This window comes from Erpetoichthys calabaricus, chromosome 11 (assembly GCF_900747795.2).
Source record: "Erpetoichthys calabaricus chromosome 11, fErpCal1.3, whole genome shotgun sequence".
NCBI lineage: Eukaryota > Metazoa > Chordata > Cladistia > Polypteriformes > Polypteridae > Erpetoichthys > Erpetoichthys calabaricus.
In genome coordinates, this window is record NC_041404.2 from 106,473,728 (window position 1) to 106,492,832 (window position 19,105).

Here is a 19,105-nt window from a genome sequence, read left to right on the forward strand (position 1 = left end):
ACACCCCTTTGTCACACTACCCCCTTCTGTTTCTGCCATGTAACATCTGCTGTAGAACATCTTCCTTAAATTAACACAAAAGCAATGACAGTCACAGTTCAGATACATTTATTTTCTTGTTCTGGCTACATAGTGGTACTTGGTCTTATATGATAAGAAAGATAGCAAGTGATAAGATGAACTGGCTCCTCAAAGTAGCTGCATTTGAATAACTGCATTTCTGTGAGGTCATATACATTTAATAATCTCTTGCACAGTTTTCAAAAATGTATGTCCAGAATTTCTGAAAAGGGGAAAATATTAGTTTCAAATATTTTCATGATTTTTAGTCCTTTAATTCTAGCATTTTAAAGAATTTTTACTATCAAGGGTGCTGTACAAAATTAAATTGATTTGAAATGAACTCTGCAGGTTACCTTAATGTCCTCTATTATGGGATGCCTCTTGTATAGAGGTGCCCTGCATATATATTTTTTTTTGTTTGTTTTTTTAATTTTCCAAATGCTGACCCAGTTATCCCATCACTACCACATAAATGTAGGCAGTAAGGGTAAGACAAATCCATATACAGTATATGAGATTTTACTAGTAATGCATTATTTCCCTTTGCAGTAAAAATGGGCAAAACCTCAATGGATCAGAGGCTCTGCATGATTTTAAACAGTTTGGCATTTTTTAAAATCTAAACATGTATGCTTTTGATTTGTGGTTCACAGGGTTTGCTTCATGTTGTACAATGCCAGCCGGACTCTGCTGGCCTCTACAAATTGGTCTGAACCACTGCAGACCAGAGGTGAGTAACGTAGGTGAATGTCAGTTCAGGTAAGTGTATTTTTTTATCATATCTTAACTCTGTTTAAATATATCTCACTCAGACTGAATATTGTGCTGAATTTGTTAGAAGAAGGACTATGCATAGCAGTAGCTGGAAAACATGATCACGAAATCTCTGCATTGGTGTTTTTCTTTCTCCTACCTCTAGAACCTTTGGTTTTCAAAATGAAACTGAATAACTAAATTCTATTCACCTAGCCATTTTCACATTACACTACAATACAAGGCTTTTGTTGCTAATCCCACCTGTGCCGAAACATTGAAATTACTCTTCTTATACTGTATATTAAGCTACTGTGGCTGTCCGTTTGTCTGTCCTGGATTTTAATCCCCTGTAGCTCACAAACCATTTGACCTATTGACTTGAAATTTGGTACACATATACTACGTGACGTCTACTATCTGCTTTCATGGTGATGATTGACCTCAAAGGTTATTTCTATTTTTTTTTTTTTTTGTTTTATTGTAGAATCAACTCTCAGCAGTGGCCAGCAGAGCGGCCATGTGGCTTATGCGTAAGGGCACTGTTCTCATTCCCTACCACCTTCACCGTCTCTTCCCCTACCTCTTCATATCTTAAATCATTCTTGAGGCAGATTGAAGACCTAACTGCCAGCTTAAGTGAAAAATTTAAAGAAAACATACTAAGTAATTGTAACACAAACACTGACTTAATCAGTTTTAACGCAAAAAGATGCCGACGAAAGAAAAGAAGAAGCAGGCTGCTAGGATGAAGAAAAGAAGAGCTGCTCAGGAAGCAGCAAGCGCATTTACCTCCTAGCAAACGAATGCTAAACGTACAGAGAAAGGGGATGAAACTAGAAATACTCAAGTAAAGTGTATTCACTGCATGTTATCAAGCAGTGTGCCGTTACTGGTGTATAAATAATATTGTACAATAGAATAAACGCATAGTTCAACAGAAACAGATTACTAAACAAAAGACTAACTATACACTAGTAATATTCAATTAATATGTAGCCATTTTAGATTCAAATGTACATATTGGATATAGATATATATATATAATATATTCACCTGAATGAACCACTGACTAACCAGAATTACTGTGCTATACAAAGCAGTCCTCCCATTAGTTCTTTTCCTGAGATATCCTCATTTAATTTAGGACTGAGAGGGGTCTATCCCAGCAGCACTGTGCATAAAATAAAAACTGTCCTTTGAATATGCCTTGGTCCTTCAGCATTTGGCCAGTCTTTATTTTATGGATGGTGAACACTACATGCAAGTACTGTTCTCAGGTGTAATTTCAGGTAAAGTACAACATTTATTTATATAGCACATTTTCATACAAAAAGTAGCTCCAAGTACTTTACATAATGAAGAAAAGAAAAATAAAAGACAAAATAAATTTAAAATAAGACATTAGTTAACATAGAAAAGGAGTAAGGTCCGATGGCCAGGGTGGACAGAAAAAACAAAAAAAACTCCAGAAGGCTGGAGAAAAAAATTAAAATCTGTAGGGGTTCCAGGCCACGAGACCGCCCAGTCCCCTCTGGGCATTCTACCTAACATAAATGAAATAAGCCTCTTTGTAGTTAGGGTTCTCACAGAGTCACTTGATGCTGATGGTCATACAGACTTCTGGCTTTTAATCCATCCATCATTGTTGGAACATCATGGTGCTTTGTGTAGATGGTGGTGGCAAGAGAAGAGAGAGTAGGGGTTAGTACAGATTTTAGAGCCACCATGAATAGTTATTATAATGAATTGGATATACAGAGTATCAGGATTTAAATTACCGTGAAGTTATGAGAAGGCCATGTTAAAATAATGTGTTTTCAGCAGTTTTTTTAAAGTGCTCCACTGTATTAGCCTGGCGAATTCCTATTGGCAGGCTATTCCAGATTTTAGGTGCATAACAGCAGAAGGCCGCCTCACCACTTCTTTTAAGTTTTGCTCTTTTTATTCAAAAAATAAATCCAAATGGCTGGTATCTGGGACTAGCCTGAATGTCTGATGAGAAAAACGCATCAAGAGCTTGTGGGTTATTCTTCTTTCCAGTTTTAATTTATTGGAACAAATCTGAACTCCCAGTTCATGACTCGTAAAAGAGATTATTGAGAGTGCCTCTCCCTTTTGTTCAGTACTTTTTTAGTCACCGTTAAATTCTAATTCAACCAAAATTAAAGGCTACTGAGATCAAATTTACATTACTTTATTAATTTGTATTAACAATTTTGTATTAACCTCATTCATCTGCCATTGTTAACTTACATAAGAATCTCTATATATAATCTTCATTTGGATTTTGATCTTTGTTTGTCCGCGAATGAATTAGAAGAAGAAGCACTAGATGGCAGTAGAGAGACAGCTAAAACATAGGCATTGCATTAAGAATTTCCTCCAGGCTTATACTACTGAAGACTGTAGTACTCCAGTCACACCTCAAAGCACAGACATTCAAACTAAACAAACTGTTGTACTTTAAATTAACTAATCTTTATATGTAATCTTTATTTGGATCTTGATCTTTGTTTGTCTGCAAATTCCACGCATGCGTAGACCACCTTCCAGTTTAGTACATTGTTGTTACTCACGGATGTCAACAATGTGCCGGAATAACGAAAGGGGTGGTGGACAGTGTTACGCTGGTTAGCTCCTGTGGCCTGGTTAGAGAATGAGATTGCCAACGATAAAAGGTAGGTGCCTACATAACATATGAATGAAAGAAAGACGGTGGGTAAAATGAATGACAACGTAACAGCACGTTCCGGAAATTATTATTGTTACGTTGTAGCCGGCGAGTGCTGCGCGTCTCAGTTGTACCCTGGCTTGCTCACATGTCAGTGAAGTGATCCCTATTTATGCTTTAAAGAGCCTGGATACCTATGTGTCCCCCTTTTATAACCATTGCTCCGTGTATATTGCCTTACTCTTTGGATTGCCACAAAGCAACCTGTGAGATTGGAGAAAGGTTGAGAAGAGATTGTGAGAGGAAACGACAGCGTCGTGAAAACGAGACTGTGAATGGAGAGAAGCAGAAATGCTCCTACACCACCACATAATTACTATTCGGACAGTGATTCCGAGTAGGCCGTTCCTATCGAATCAATGTCCAAGGGTTTTGTTTTGTAATTTTGTTTCCCTTATAAAAAATCATAATGCTGTGCGACAAAGGGCCCAGTTCACGCCTGGCAGCCGCGTTTAAACAGGGAGACCTTCACAGACAACTTTAACACGCGCAACGTAGTTGGGCGCACATGGCTAGTATCCAGTATAATTCCTCATTGTCATTTTGCAGTTCCAGCATTTTGACATTGCATTTTATATTTTTCTTATATCATCATAACTGTAAGTTACTTTGTTTTATAACCAAATTACCTCTGTTATTTATTGATAGCTAATACTTTTGCGCAGGCTGAATTACAAGATTCAGATACTATATATGTACTTTGGATGCATGTATTCACTAGTGACCCTTGGTGTCCTGAGATTTCTCCACATTAACAGGCTTTCAGTGTTGCTCAGAATCTTTTTATAGTTGTGCATGACAATGACCAGCTTAACAACTATATTTGACAGCATGGTGGCACAATGATTGTTACTGCTGAATCATGGCTCCTTTGGCTTTTGTTTGAATCCTGCTTTTAGTCACTATCAGTGGATGTTTGTATGTTCTCCCTGATTCTGCATTTGCTTACCTCTCAAAAGATAAATGTAAAGTTCATTGGAGATTCCAGTCTTGCTTATTTTTATTATGGGTGTTTATGTGAGTGAACTCGGCAAAGAACAGACACTTCTTCCATCTTGGTTCCTGCCTTGCATATGATGCTACTGGAATATGGTGTGGTCCACACAACCCTGACTTGGCTTATGCAGGTTTACAAATGTCATGTCCTTTAGTTATCTGAGTGAAAGAGTGTTCCTTTTATTGATTAGAGCTGGGAGCTCCTTAGCTGCCTAGACATAGTACAGTATTTGTAACCACATGTCACTGTTATTATGGCAAGTTTCTGATGTGCTCCTCTGTTTCAGGTGTTTCCCAAGATTTGGACTTGCTCCAGCTGACTCTCTTTCGCTCCGGAGGAATGGTTGTCATTACTGTGCTGCTAAGTATTGCCATGGCAATATTGGTTATTTCACTGACTGTTGCTGTGGCTATGGCCAACAAGTGAGCCAGTCATACAGAAACAAAATCTGCATTCTTATAAATTAAATAAAGCCTTAATTTTCTATTTAATGGTAAGATCTATGTCTTTACCACAGTCATATCGGTACATGGATCCAATGATGATGCTGTCCATATTTTTGTCCATCAGTGACTCTCCCTCTGGTGAGACAGCAGGCCAATTTGGCAAAAGCAGACCTGGGGGCAGGATTTTCTGGGAAACTACCACCCAGGGGGCAGTAGATTGGCATTGATCGAGATGTCTTGTTTTCTCTTCTCCTCATGTTGATGGGTCCATTGTTGTTCAAAATGATGGACTCCCTTGATAACAGACCCTCTCTAAAATATGGAATCACCAGTGTCTCGAGCTGCCAATATGGAATGGTCTAGGCCTTGAAAGAGTGCTTCAAGTGATCCTTCCAGGATTTTCTTCAGGCCATTTCAAGGTTAAGATCCATAGGCAAGTTCACCATACAAGACCAAGCAGGGAAGCAGAGACTCATCGATGTGGATCATTTGCCTGTTCCATTGGAAGGTACAACTTAGCAGAACATTCTCAGTGCTGGTTTATTAGCAGTGTTCCTGAATTTTAATTTGTGGGATCCTGTCCTCACAAGTAATGCCCAGGATCTTCTGGAATGCTTCTAGGATATGGATTTGCTTTTGGTAGAGGGTCCAGGACACACATCTAAACAGGAAAGTTGATATACCATGCAATAGACCATGACCTTAGTTGCCATACATAACAACTGGTTAGAGAAGATTCACTTGCAGAGGTGGCAGATTGCTGAGGTGGCTTGTCAGAGATGGTTCGTAATCTTCTGCAGTCACAGAGGCATCATTAGAGATACTGCTTCCAAGGTGGGGGGGGAAGGACTGTGTTGTCTAGAGTTGTGCTGCCAGTCTTGATGTCCATTTGAGGAGCTGTGAGTTGGAAGGCAGTCTGAAGGGTCAGCATCTTGGAAGTGCTGATTTCCTGGCCCATCCTGGAATAGGCAGAGTGCAAGGACTTAATGGTTCTCTAAAGTCTTTTTGGTTGAAGAGCTGCACTGGAAACATCATCAGCATACAGCTCATAGATGATTGTGAAGGAGGTTTTTGAGTGGGCTGAAAATATTGCCACCCAGCCAGTACCAGATCCACACCCTATCAGTGGGGTCAACACGTTTCTAGAGAGAAGCACCATGGCCAGGATATAGCCTTGCTTAATGCTAACCGTGATTTCAAAGGAAGCAGGTATTTCCCTGCCAACAAGGACCTTTGCCTTCATTCCATCATGAAAAACGTTGAGCATGAAGAGGAATTTTGGGGGATATCTTAACTTACGGAGCACTTTCCAAAGTAACTCTCTGTCTCTTTCTCAAAGTTTATGATTATACACAACTACAGCAGTAAAGTATAAAATAGGCAGGTACCAATAAAATTCTCTGTGTGCTTGTTGGTGATACTCTTTGAAATTATATATATATATATATATTTCTGGTGCAAGGTTTTCTTTCACCTCAAAGTTATCACTAATTCCTCTGGCTGCTGAGTCTCCTTATGAATATAAATGAATATACTGTATATACACACGTATAAGTTGGGTCTTGAGACCCATAAAATCAGACCCCAACTTATACGTCCATTCAAAAATGCGACACTTAAATTTTTTTATTTTATTTTTTATTTTTACATCTTCTTGCTTCCTCCAATCTCGCACCAGTTTCTCTGACACATCGAATTTTGTTGCAGCAGCACAGTTACCAATTTATTTCACCACTTCAATGACTTTTAATTTAAAACCAACTTCATATTTTCTTCTGATCGAACACACCATCATAGATAAGGGATGCTGTTACGATAAAGGTGTATGAGTGCAAACGTCACTTCGGAATAGTTTGGGTATTACCGTGTGGTCACGTAGGCACAATACATGGGGGGGAAAAAAAAGGCAGTGTGGTCCATGGTTACTCTTTCACGTGGGTGTTAGCATATCATAATCTCTTGAACCAATAGTGTGAGTTTTTCGCATTGAAATTATATGACTGACCTTGTAAATGTAATGAATTATTATTATTATAAAATACCGGAAATTATATGGAAAAATCAACCCCTGATTTATCCATGAGAGAACTTAAACGCGAGTATATATGGTATATATCAGGCCAGGTCAGGTTGGGGAACATGCACTGGTACAGTGCGTTGCTGCAACCACCACATGACAAAACCGCTTTGGCAACCCCCAGGCAAACACGTGGTCCAGTCCCACCCTACGGAAATGACCCACTATCTGCCGCAGCCAGGTGTTACTTTTCATCCCCTTGGACTGGTCCTCGACTTAGGATCCACATTATTGATGACCCATGAGCCGGATCACCCTCTGGGAATCTTGCCACATGGCTTTAGTGCCATAACTGACGCTCCCTCACAATGCAGGTAATGTGCCTCATTCAGGACTCCATGAGCAACTGCTCATTTGAAACAAAGTCAAACCACAGAAGTCCAGTCTTTGACTTGGGTCACTGGATAGCGTCCATGTGTTGGAACCATATAGCAAGACAGGAAGCACCTGGGGCCTCATGCATAACACCGTGCGTAGAATTCATACTATAACATGACGTAAGCACAAAAGCAGAAATGTGCTTACGCACAAAAAAATCCAGATGCATAAATCTATGCGAACGCCAGCTTCCACGTTCTTCCGCTACATAAATCCCGGTCAGCATGAAAATGAACACACGTGCACGCACATGCTGTCCCGCCCCAACTCCTCCCAGAATTACACCTCTTTGAATATGCAAATCAATATAAATAGCCCTTAAGCTCAGCCTTCTGTGAAAAGACAATGGCAAAAGTATGAAGGAAAATAGAAGAATTTCAGCGAATACCAAGTGGAGGCAAGGAAAAACTTACTATTTGTCGGTTTAAACAGTGGTATAAACAACAAAAGGAAGTTGATTGAGTGACATAGTGTGTCGGAGAATCTTGAAAGCTCAAGTTCACAAAGTTGCACGTATCAAAGTCGCTGTGAAAAGGCGAGTCATAGCCCACTGTCTGAGTGCCATATGAAAGCTTATTAGGATACAGAGAAAAAAAAAGGCACACAGTGTGAAAAAAGCACGAAATGTCAACTCTAATCTTGAAATTTCCACTTTAATCACATAGTTTATTTTGTCATTAAAGTAGAACATCATAAACTTCATCTTAAAATCGTTTAATTTACTAATTTCTCAAGTCCCATCGTAACTAAAGTAGCACGTTAAATGCTTAGTTTTGTATTTGTGTGAAGCACTACATGATACCGGGCTTTCTCTTCCTCTGACAGGACACAGAATCCATTACATTCATAATATTACAGCTCTCTGAATAATTAAAATACTGAAGTATAAGTGATATCATTTTCATGATGATAGGAGTTAAAGCATGTTATTAAACATGGGAACACAGTGGCGCAGTGATTGTTCATGTCTCACGCAAGATGCTTGCTGCGCCATGCACGACCTTCGATGAAATACTTTATTAGAGAAGTATTGTCTCTTTCAAACGTACTAACCACCAATTCCCGTCCTTACTTTTCTTTCTCCAAATACCCAATCGCCACACAATCAGCTCTGTAATAGACATTAAGCCATCTGTAAGCTTCGAATGCGGATTCTTCAAAACTTTTTAAGGAACATTGAAATATCTTCGTAATGTTTAATTATTCTATCCATCTATCCTTCCAATGTCGCACCAGCCCTAGCAAGAATACAGCGCAAGGCAGGAACAATCCGTGAACGAAGCTCCAGCTCCTTGCTAGTGCTGTGGCACCATGTAGTTAGTTTTATCTGTGTAATATAATAAACATATTTTACTGCATTTCATCTTAAAAATGATATCATCATCATATGTAAATACGCGCTTTATAAAGTGGCTCAGATTGTGCAATATTATAACTATCGCAAGTTTACAGTGAGGTAATGGTACTTATGTACAAACAGTTCTACAAGGAGCACTTTATTGAGACTGAGTGCATTTAGAGTTCTTGGAATGAAACTGTTTGTAATCCGCAAGGTCAGTACAGGAAAGACTCTGAAGCATTTGTCGGATGAGAGCAGTTCAAATAGTGAATAGTGAATGGCTGAGGCAGCGGGTGCTTGATGCTGTATACCGATAATTCTCTTTCCGATCACCTTCTGTGCAGCTGTGATTCACACTCTGATACAGTGATATAAATACTCTGAGTGGTGCAGTGAGAGTAATATGGAAAAAGACGATCCGCTGTGGCAACTCTTAACAGGAGCAGCTGGAAGAAGAAGGTGCAGTGAGAGTAACAACACTAAAGCAGTTATGGTATTTGGAATAGTTTGACCATTCTGTGGACCATTATATTGTTACAGGTTAATTACAATCAGATGCATTAAACTAATAAACAATACGCGGTTAATTTCAGTGTATTTATAAAGCCGCATCAGGGATGTGGATCTAAAAAAGAAAGGCTAACCACACAGGAACAGTAGCACTGCTTTGACGCTGTGTGCCGCCAGTCTGCAAAACCGAGCGGAGAACTTGCGTACGACAGGGTATGAGCTACCGTGGAAATGTGCGTGGCTTTACGCCAAGTTTAGGTTTTATACATCGCAATTTGCATATGCATCGTTTATACATGAGGCCCCAGGACTCTAAATACTTGGACCTTTGTCCTTTTGCGCAGATAGCAGGAGTATGACACACCCCACCCCCCATGCTCTCCCAATCTGTCTACAGACTTTATAGGAAAAGTCACCAGAGACACGAATGTCACTGCTAAGGTAAGTAAACCTGTCGACAATCTCTCCACAGACAGAGACATTGCTGATGGCTCTGCCTAAGAAGTCATTAAAAGCCTGGATCTTGGTTTTTATCCGGGACACTCGCAAACCCAGACACTCAGACTCCTCGCTCAGTCTCTTGGGAGCTCCGATCAGAGCCTACATTAACTCCATGAAGATCACAGCATCGTCAGCAAAGTCAAGATCACTGAATATTTCTTCACCAACATATGCCCAACAGCTGCTGGACCTCGAGATCTTGCTCAACACCCTGTCTACGCAAGCAATGAACAGATATTTATATAATACTGTATACTGTATTTATACTGTATATTAGGACTGTATTAAAGCACATGTGTTCCTCGCCAAAAAAAATTGAAGTCCTTTTGTACTTGTAGGGCACTGAACATTTTTGTTTGAATCTCTTACTATTTCAGGACAGCAGGTGGTGATATTTATCTATAGTTGGATGTTTTCAAAATGCCTTATTAGAGCAGGAGCATTTCTGTGATGATTTCCCAAACGTATTTTTTTTTAATCTCCAAAGGGACAAGAGACAATGCAGCCACATGTGTGGAAGGCGATATTTTAATCATATCCTAGGTTTGAAAGTGTAATTGTGTTGTGGTTTTTTTTTTTCCAAAACATCTATGAATTAAAGCATGTTTCCATTTATAACAACCATCACTGGGGCTGCAGTGAAGGCTGTCTTGTTGTACAAGTGAACAGGTAAACATATCACAACTTAAACAGTATAGTTTAGTGAGTAAATTGTGCAGAGGAACTATACAGAACTGGCGCTCCAGCCACCATAAAAAAAAAAAAAAAAAAAAACCTCCCGCTGTTCCATTCCATCTGAACTAGTGTGGTGCTGAGGTGTCACCAGTTGCATGGCTGCACTCGGGTCTTAATCTGGGTGACTTGTCATCGGTGGCGTAGCTGGGGGCGGTCCGCCCCGGGTGGCACATTTTTGGGGGTGGCATTATTGGCCAAAAGGCTCAGTACAATTCGTGTGTAAGCAGAAGGGTTCAGAAAAATATCACTCATTAATGAAAAAAGTAAAATTCTCTGATTTTTATCCACAAATGCTTCAAAAATAATTTTCAGACTGTTCTTCTGTGACAGCATCAGACACAGCAATTGAAATTTATGAGGCAATAACAAAAATAAACATAAACATTACACCGATAATTTCTAGGAAGATAAACAACTAATTTATAATTTCATTTCGTTATCAAACGGTAGAAAACATCCCCACCTATCACTTGTACACTACACTGATTCAGGTTTTCGCAGTATAATTATATTAAACTAACAATTAGAACACGGCTTATCAGTGTGTCTATACTATATTCTTGTCGAGTTGATGCTTATAAATAATATGTGAAAAATTATTGCTGTTTTTCTATATATGAATAAATCTATGCAAAATTTATCTTAATTTTGTATTTGAATAGGTTAACATATTCAGATATGCTGGAGGGCGGCAAATTGAAGCCCCCCCAGCCCCGAGCAGCATGAACTCTAGCTATGCCACTGCTTGTCATGTCGTGGGTGTGGCAATGCACTGTATCAGCACTTGCTCCTGACCTCACTCTCCTTTGTTTTCGGTGCACCTAACATAAGCATATTCAACCTTTGACCATAATTGTATCATTTCTTCAAACTATTTTTTTTCTATGTGGTGTTTAATATTAAACACACCAGTTGGCATGTGTCTCAAGCAAAGCTGAAGCACAATAATTAATACTTGATTCAAAGTAGACTGATCCCCATATTCCATTTAAGAAAAGCTAACAAATGAAATACACAGCCACTGATAACCTGCCAGATACACAGCTACCACCAGTTAGAAGTTAAGTTTCAAATGGAGAACTGCTGTCACTACAAAATCTATGGCTTTTTGGAGAAATAACATTGTTTTCCATTTCACTGTGTTCATTTTTTACGAACCAGTTGAAAGTTGCTGAGAGGTGAAATTCATCTTAGCAGCCCAAAGCACACCCATGCTTACTGGCACTGGGCCATTTTAGAGTAATCAGGTAATTCAACATGCAGTGGGAGAAAAAACCTGCAGAGAACAAGGAGAATAGATGGACACCACTTGGGTAACACCCAGGCTGGTATCTGCAGCAAACCTAATCACTCTGCCACCATGTCAGCCTTTTTTATAAATTACTTTTTTAAGTCATTTACCATTATTAATATTAGAAATGGTAAAGTATAACTATGATCAGCAACAACAAGCTGCACATTAGGAGAAGGAAGCAAAACACCAGGCCGAAGATTCCAAAAAAAATCTCCAAGGTAATCAAAAAAAGACAAATTAAATTGTATATCGCCTTGCCATCATGCTGGCAAGCAACTACCTGAGCATCATACAGTGTACAGAGGTACAGGCTATTGTCCATGACTTGAAGGTAATATTGTGAAGGACTGACAGCTAATGTCTTTCATTCCATTCATCAAGTTCCACCACACACCACAAAGGATATTAATTCTGTTAGACCTCAGTGCAGCATTTGACACTGTCAGACATGACATTCTACTATCCAGAATGGAGAACATGCTGGGTGTCTCTGGCACTGCCCTCCAGTGGTTCAAGTCCTATCTGACTGATAGACAAGAGTTTCAGCACAGTGCCAGTCATACAAGGAGTTCCTCAGGGCTCTGTCCTCGGACCTCTGCTTTTCTGTATTTATATGCTTCCCCTTGGCCATATTATTCATAGGTTTGGACTGGGTTATCATTTTTATGCAGACAATACTCAACTCTATTTCAATGTTAAAAGTACAACTTCATCAGAGCTTTCTCGGCTCACAACTTGCCTCAGTGAAATTAAATCCTGGATGGAGCCGAACTCTTTAAAATTAAATTGCAACCAAACTGAACTCCTGCAAATTGGGACTAAAATGCAACTTGATAAAATGAGCTCCTTCCCAGTCAATCTTGGCGGTGATCTCATCAGTCCTGCCTCTACTGCAAAGAATCTTGGTGTCATTTTTGATTCCTCCCTTTCTTATTCCGCCCACATAAATCACATTAAGAAACATTATTACTTCTTGCCCATAACATATCTCGTGTTCGCTCCTTCCTCTCCTTTTCTAATGCTGAGAATCTTGTCCCTGCTTTTATCACATCCCGCATCGATTATTGTAATTCCTCTAATCTTATATCACAGCTCCATCTTATTCAAAACTCGGCTGCAAGAGTCCTTACACAGACTAGCAGCAGTGAGCACATAATACCCATCCTGCTTTGCCTTCACTGGCTCCCTGTGTTTTACAGAAGTGAATATAAAATTCTACTAATAACCTACAAAGCCTTAAACGACCTTGCGCCAAACTACATCAGTGACCTTCTCCATCACTATGTGCCTGTCCGCCCACTAAGGTCCTCTGATTCTGGTAATCTTGTTGTGCCCCACACTAATCTACATTCCATGGGTGACAAGACCTTCAGCTGTAGAGCACCCAGACTCTGGAATGACCTACCGAAATTAATTAGATCAGCTGACTCCATGAATTCTTTTATAAAACAACTCAAAACTCATCTGTTCAGGAAGGCGTTTAGCTCTACCTGACTTTATTACCCCTCTCTTAGTTTACCTGTATGTCAAGATGCTCATGTAACCTGTGTGTGTGTGTGCTAGACCATCAATTATGTTGTCTGTTAGGCTTTTTTTCTCTGAATTTACTATCTTACTCTTCTTTATTTATTTATCTGGTTTAGTGCAATGCTACTGTATATACTGTATACCACCCTGCCATTCTTTCTTAAACTCTGTGAAGTGCCTTGAGCATGGGAAAGGCGCTATATAAATAAAATGTATTATTATTATTATTATTAATAAAGGAGAAAAAAATCAGATTTGTGAATGGTTGGGAATGAAAGTCATAATTCTTCTTAATAAATGTTTTCTATAAAACATCTACATTTCTGATGAGCAGATATGATGAAGTGCTAATTAGTACCTGACACTCACACAATGGTCCGCTTGTCAAAAATTACCAAACATTTTCCCACTGATCAGGGTAAAGTCAAACATAGAAAAATATGGTCCTATCATGTTAAATACAAGATATGAGCCAGCATTTTAAATGAATGGTAACTTTGCATGCTTATTTAAATAGGAAAATTAGAAAATGATAGATATAAATAGTCAGTGTCAACTCTTGACTCAAAATAACTTCTGAGTTTCAGATTGGCCAACATCAGCACTTAGCCACTACAGCTCTACAAGACTAATTTTGCCCATTTCCCCACCTGTGGTTTATGCTAGTCATCAATTCTAGGCAGATGTTGCCATGCAAACTAAACCAATGAAGACATAAGTAGGTGGACATGAATATGATATTATAGCAGCCTTAGAAATTGAAATCCTGGCAAGGAAGGGAGCGAGCATAGAATAAATGTGTACACACTATTTAGAAAATACAGGTCAAATAAAAAAGGTGGGAGGATGACCATTCCTGTAAACAACGTGGAAACGGGCATATGCAACAGTTTTGTGCATATGCACCATTTATACATGAGACCCCAGAAGTGTTCAAATCAACCATCTGGTACATTTTTAAAGAGAAGGAACACAATGTTGAGCTCAGCAGTACCAGAAGGCCTGGACAAACATGGAAGACAAATGTGACAGATGATCTCAGAATTCTTTCCTTGGTGAAGAAAAACAATTCACTAAATTTAGCCAAACTGCAAACACTCTCTAAGAGGTAGGGCCATCATTGCCAAAGTCTATACTCAAAAGAAGAATTCACAAAAGTAAATGGAGAGGTTTTACCACAAGGTGCAAGTCATTGGTAATCCTCAAGCATAAGAAGGACAGATTATATTTTGCCAGAAAATATTTTTTAAAAAACAGTCCAGTTTTGGAACCGTTTTCTTTTGATAAATGAATTTAAGATCAATATGTACCAGAACGATGGATAGCAAAGAGTATGGGGAAGAGACGGAACAGTTCATGATCTGTAGCATACCACATCATCTATGAAACATGGTGTAGGCAGTGTTATGGCATGGGCATATGTGACTGGCAATGGAATTAGACCATTGGTGTTTATTGATGATACGACTGCTAACAAAAGGTACAGGATGATTTCTGAAGTGAACAGGGCTATAATGTATGCTCAGATTCAGACAAATGCTGCAAAACATACTGTGACAGCAAACCAAATGCATTTCAAGGCAAAGAAATTGAAAGTTCTTCAATGACCATCACATTAAACTGACCTCAATCCAATTGCCATGCATTTCACTTGCTGAAGACAAAACTGATGGTAGAAAGTCGAATGAACAAGCAACACCTGAAGACAGTTGCAGTAAAGACCTGGCAAAACATCACAAGGGTGAAAACCCAGCACTTGGAGAAAGCCAAGGATTCCAGACTTCAATCAGTCATTGACTGCAAAGGATTTTCAACCAAGTATTGGAAAATGATCGTTATATTCATGAATATATTAGTGTTGTCCAAATACTTTTGAGCCCCTGAAAATGGGGCCACCATGTATGAAAATAGCTGTCTTTTCTAAATGGCTCAAATAATGTTTTTATTAAAACACCTTAATTTAAAACTGCAAGTCTACACTTTGATCATGTCTTGATTGCTTCATTTCAAATCCATTATGGTAGCACACAGATGAAAATTATATCACTGTCCAAATACTTATGAATCTAAATATAATAATGATATAACAGCAGTACAGAATTGCATGGTGGTATAGTGGTGCTTCCTGCATGGCTTTTGCATGTTGTCTCTGTGTTCATGTGAAGTTGTTTTCAGAAAAGTTTGCAAATTTTTTACAAATCCATCCATCCATTCATTATCCAACCCGCTATATCCTAATCATAGGGTCACGGGTAAGTATTTTGTGGAAGCCACTTTGACAGCAATTACAGCATTGGTTCATCATGGTAAACTCTCTGCAAGTTTTGCACACCTGGATTTGGGAGGTTTATCCCATTCTTCTCTGCAGATCTTCTTATGTTCTTAGGCTTGTTGTGAATTGTCTATAAGCTGCCATCTTCAGGTCTCTCCACATGGATTTAAGTCCAAGCTTTGCCTGGGCCACTCAAGAAGAGTCAGAGACATGTTGCAAAGCCATTCCAGTGTTGTCTTGGCTGTATGCTGTAGGCCACTGTCACCCTGAAATGTGAACCATTACTCCTGTTTGAGGTTGTGTGCACTCTGGTGCAGATTTTTTTCAAAGATCTCACTATATTTGATTGCATTTATCCTGACAGATTTTGACCAGTTACCCTGTACCTGCCACTAATGCTTCCACCACCTATTTCTGCATTATGATGAGCAGTGCCTGGTCTTCACCAGACATAGTGCTTAGATTTTTGTGCAAAGAGTTCAGCTTTTCTCTCATGTTACTAGAAAATGTTTTCTTTATACTCTCAGAGTCATTTGCCTTTAAGTCAAGAATGGCTTCCACCTAGCCCCTCACTGTAGACAATGGATTGATGGATTGTTGCCATCCTTCTGACAGTTTCTCCCATCTCAACAGAAGACTTCTGAAGCTCTGTTAGAGTGACCTTTTGGCTCTTGGTCACCTCTCTGATCCAGACTCTTGTTGCCCAGTGACTCAGTTTGGCTGTATGGGCAACTCTAGGAAGAGTCCTGATGGTTTAAGACTTCTTCCATTTCACAACTATTGAGGGCACTGTGCTCCTGGGATCACTCAAAAGCTTTAGAAATCATTTTATACCCTTTCCCTGATCTATGCCTCACCCCACAGTTTTATCTTATATATCTACAAAGAGTTTCTGGACTTCATTGAATGCTTTTTGTCCTGATATGCAGTGTGAACTGACCACAATTTGGACTTCATCGACAAAGAGCCTGAATACTTACAAAAATGAGAGGTTTTTAATTTTGGATTTTTAATAAAACTGCACATTTCTGAAAATATTGTTTCACTTTGTCATTATGAGGTAGTGTAGACTGATGGGCAAAAATGCCAAATGCATCAATTTAAAATTCAATCTATAACAAAATAAAGTGTGTAGTAGTGAAGGGGTCTGAATACCTTCTGAATTCACTGTAGGTGGATTGGGTTGGCAAAAATGGCCCTTGTGTGGGTGTGTGTGTGTGTGTACCCTGTAATGGACTGGTGCCCTATAGAGGTGTTGTTCCTAGAGTGTAATTGCTGGGTTAGGCTCCAGCTGCCCCGCAATCCTGTCCTGAATAAATGGGTTAGGAAAATGGATGGATGGATCATAGGATAGCTTTGTATTGTATTGTAAATAAATATTACATTCAGTACTTAATTTCAAAAATGGACAGGGAGATGTGTTTTTGCTACACACTGAAAGTTTCTGTCAGTAAAACTAAAGTTGCTATTTATCTTTTTTGCAGAAGTCCAAGAAACCGCCTAGGTAACTGTGCTAAGTAGATAGGGGCGACTGAATAACCATTATCAAACAATGAATTCAGTTTATGGTCACCGGGGCCGTAGTGCACACGTTCAAGGAGTTCTGAATTTAAAGGTTATATTTTTAAATATTTTAAATGGATAGTGATTGTAATTTACAGCAAAGCTGATAATGGCACTCTGCCTTCAGTGTGCCCTTCTGCCTTCCACTTCAATGCAAATCGCGTAGATCATAGCAACCAGCAAAACTGGGCGTTCCGCTAGGTCCCTGCGGTTGCTTTTAGCCAAGAAGGTGTCCCAATGGGATTCAGAATAACCAGGAGAATTGTTGCCTGGTGCCAACTGCGGTGTTGTTTAGAAAAGGACATTTTTGTAAGAGGACGCCGCTTTCCGAGTATCGTGAGTACGATATAATTTAAAATAATCTCACTAGACTCTTTTGTTTTTAACTTTATACCTCAAAAGAACCTAAGATATGGCAGGTTAATTTTGCAGAAGGCGAACAGTTTAACGTCACACTCGCTTTTCCATGTAAATGTAGTCCGTCAAGTTAAAACCAGAAAAAATAAGGCACCAGTATAGTTATACTGGGATTCGACTTTTATTTATATACAAATGTATTTCTGAGATTAAAAAAAAGTTTAATTTGATTAAAGAAGTTTTGATAACTACTATGAAAGAGTAATATCTATTTTACACATAGCATCTTTCATTAACTATCTACACTCTTAAGCATATATGTTCCAAAACGAGCAACGCCAGAGGGGAACCATGTTTGCTTCCCAAAAGAAGCATCCATGTGAAGGTACTAGAAGGAACCTTTATTTAGATCCGTAACAAGTTCCATAAATAGCCATGAATCGGTCATAACAGAGTTGTGAAATACCACTGGGTCCCTGCATGCTGCATACAAGCACAAGCTAAGTTCAGCTTTTCTTGATTTATTGGATCATTCAAGGTATTGCCCACTACACATTAAAGCTTTCTGTTTTGTCCATTTACACCTTTTCAGACTGCAAAGAACTCATCTGAAAATGAAGCGGTTCTTTGTCAAGTAATGGTTCTACGAGGAACCAGCAAATTCCGCGAAGTGTCATTACACAACTATTATTTTTAATAGTATATTCATGAATTATTTCTCACATAATTTATATTTTACACATTGTTTAATTTTAGTCCTTCGTTTTGGGTTTTTTAACGGGATAGTCATGGTGTACTTGTCAATCAAATCTCAATCTCTTAACTATAGCCTTTTCAGCATCTAGACCTCCAGGGACACGGTGATTTTCTTTCCAGCCGAGGCCCTCACGCCCACTATTATTTCGAAGATCTAATCAATGGACCTGTTATTGTTAGATTTAACAGATTGTACTTCCAAGACCCAAGCGTTCACGATGAAAAATCCCACACTCCTGCTGAGGAAGTCGTGTCCCTTTCGACCTTCTGAATACAAAATAATGTTTTTCTTCGTTCGAGTAACTACGTCTGTCCTGTACTGTACGTGTTATGTCGAAAACACCGGGCATCTGTAATATCGGTGGCCCAACAACGTCTCTCTTTTCACGTATGTAAACTTCATTTCTGGCGAAGCTTTGCTTTCCTGTGGCCAGAGTTGTAAACAGCTTATAAAAAGCAATCCCCTTGATAACACTTCAAAAAAAAATCTCGCGTCCGTTGCTTCTTTTAGTTTTTTTTTTTTTTTTGACAATAATGTATAGGCTTGTGTTACAATTTCGCTGTTAATGGCAAGCAATATAAATAATAAACAAGTTCCAGGTAGATTTTTTTCATACTGCTAATCAAGATTTCCCGAGCTCACTGCATCGCTAAAATAGATGAATGAAAAGTGGGCCTAAAAACAGCAGATTGGATCCCGATTACCGATCCAGGCTCTCTTCATACTGTTAACTTACTCCGCTTGAATAAAATGTACCTGGTACTTTCTTTCCATTGCCTAGAGGAGAAAGAAACTATTACGG

The 19,105-nt window shown here is 39.0% G+C and overlaps 1 protein-coding gene across 1 annotated transcript in view; it reads left to right on the forward strand.

The window, feature by feature from the left end:
• The window catches only part of LOC114660055 (uncharacterized), a 37,166-nt gene extending 32,043 nt beyond the window's left edge, over positions 1 to 5,123 (forward strand). Inside the window, exons 4-5 of the mRNA XM_028812568.2 lie at positions 717 to 793; positions 4,834 to 5,123. Coding sequence (XP_028668401.1) covers positions 717 to 793; positions 4,834 to 4,973 — 217 coding nt within the window. The 3' untranslated portion in view covers positions 4,974 to 5,123. The remainder of the gene's footprint in view (positions 1 to 716; positions 794 to 4,833) is intronic.
• The last annotated feature ends 13,982 nt before the right edge of the window (positions 5,124 to 19,105 follow it).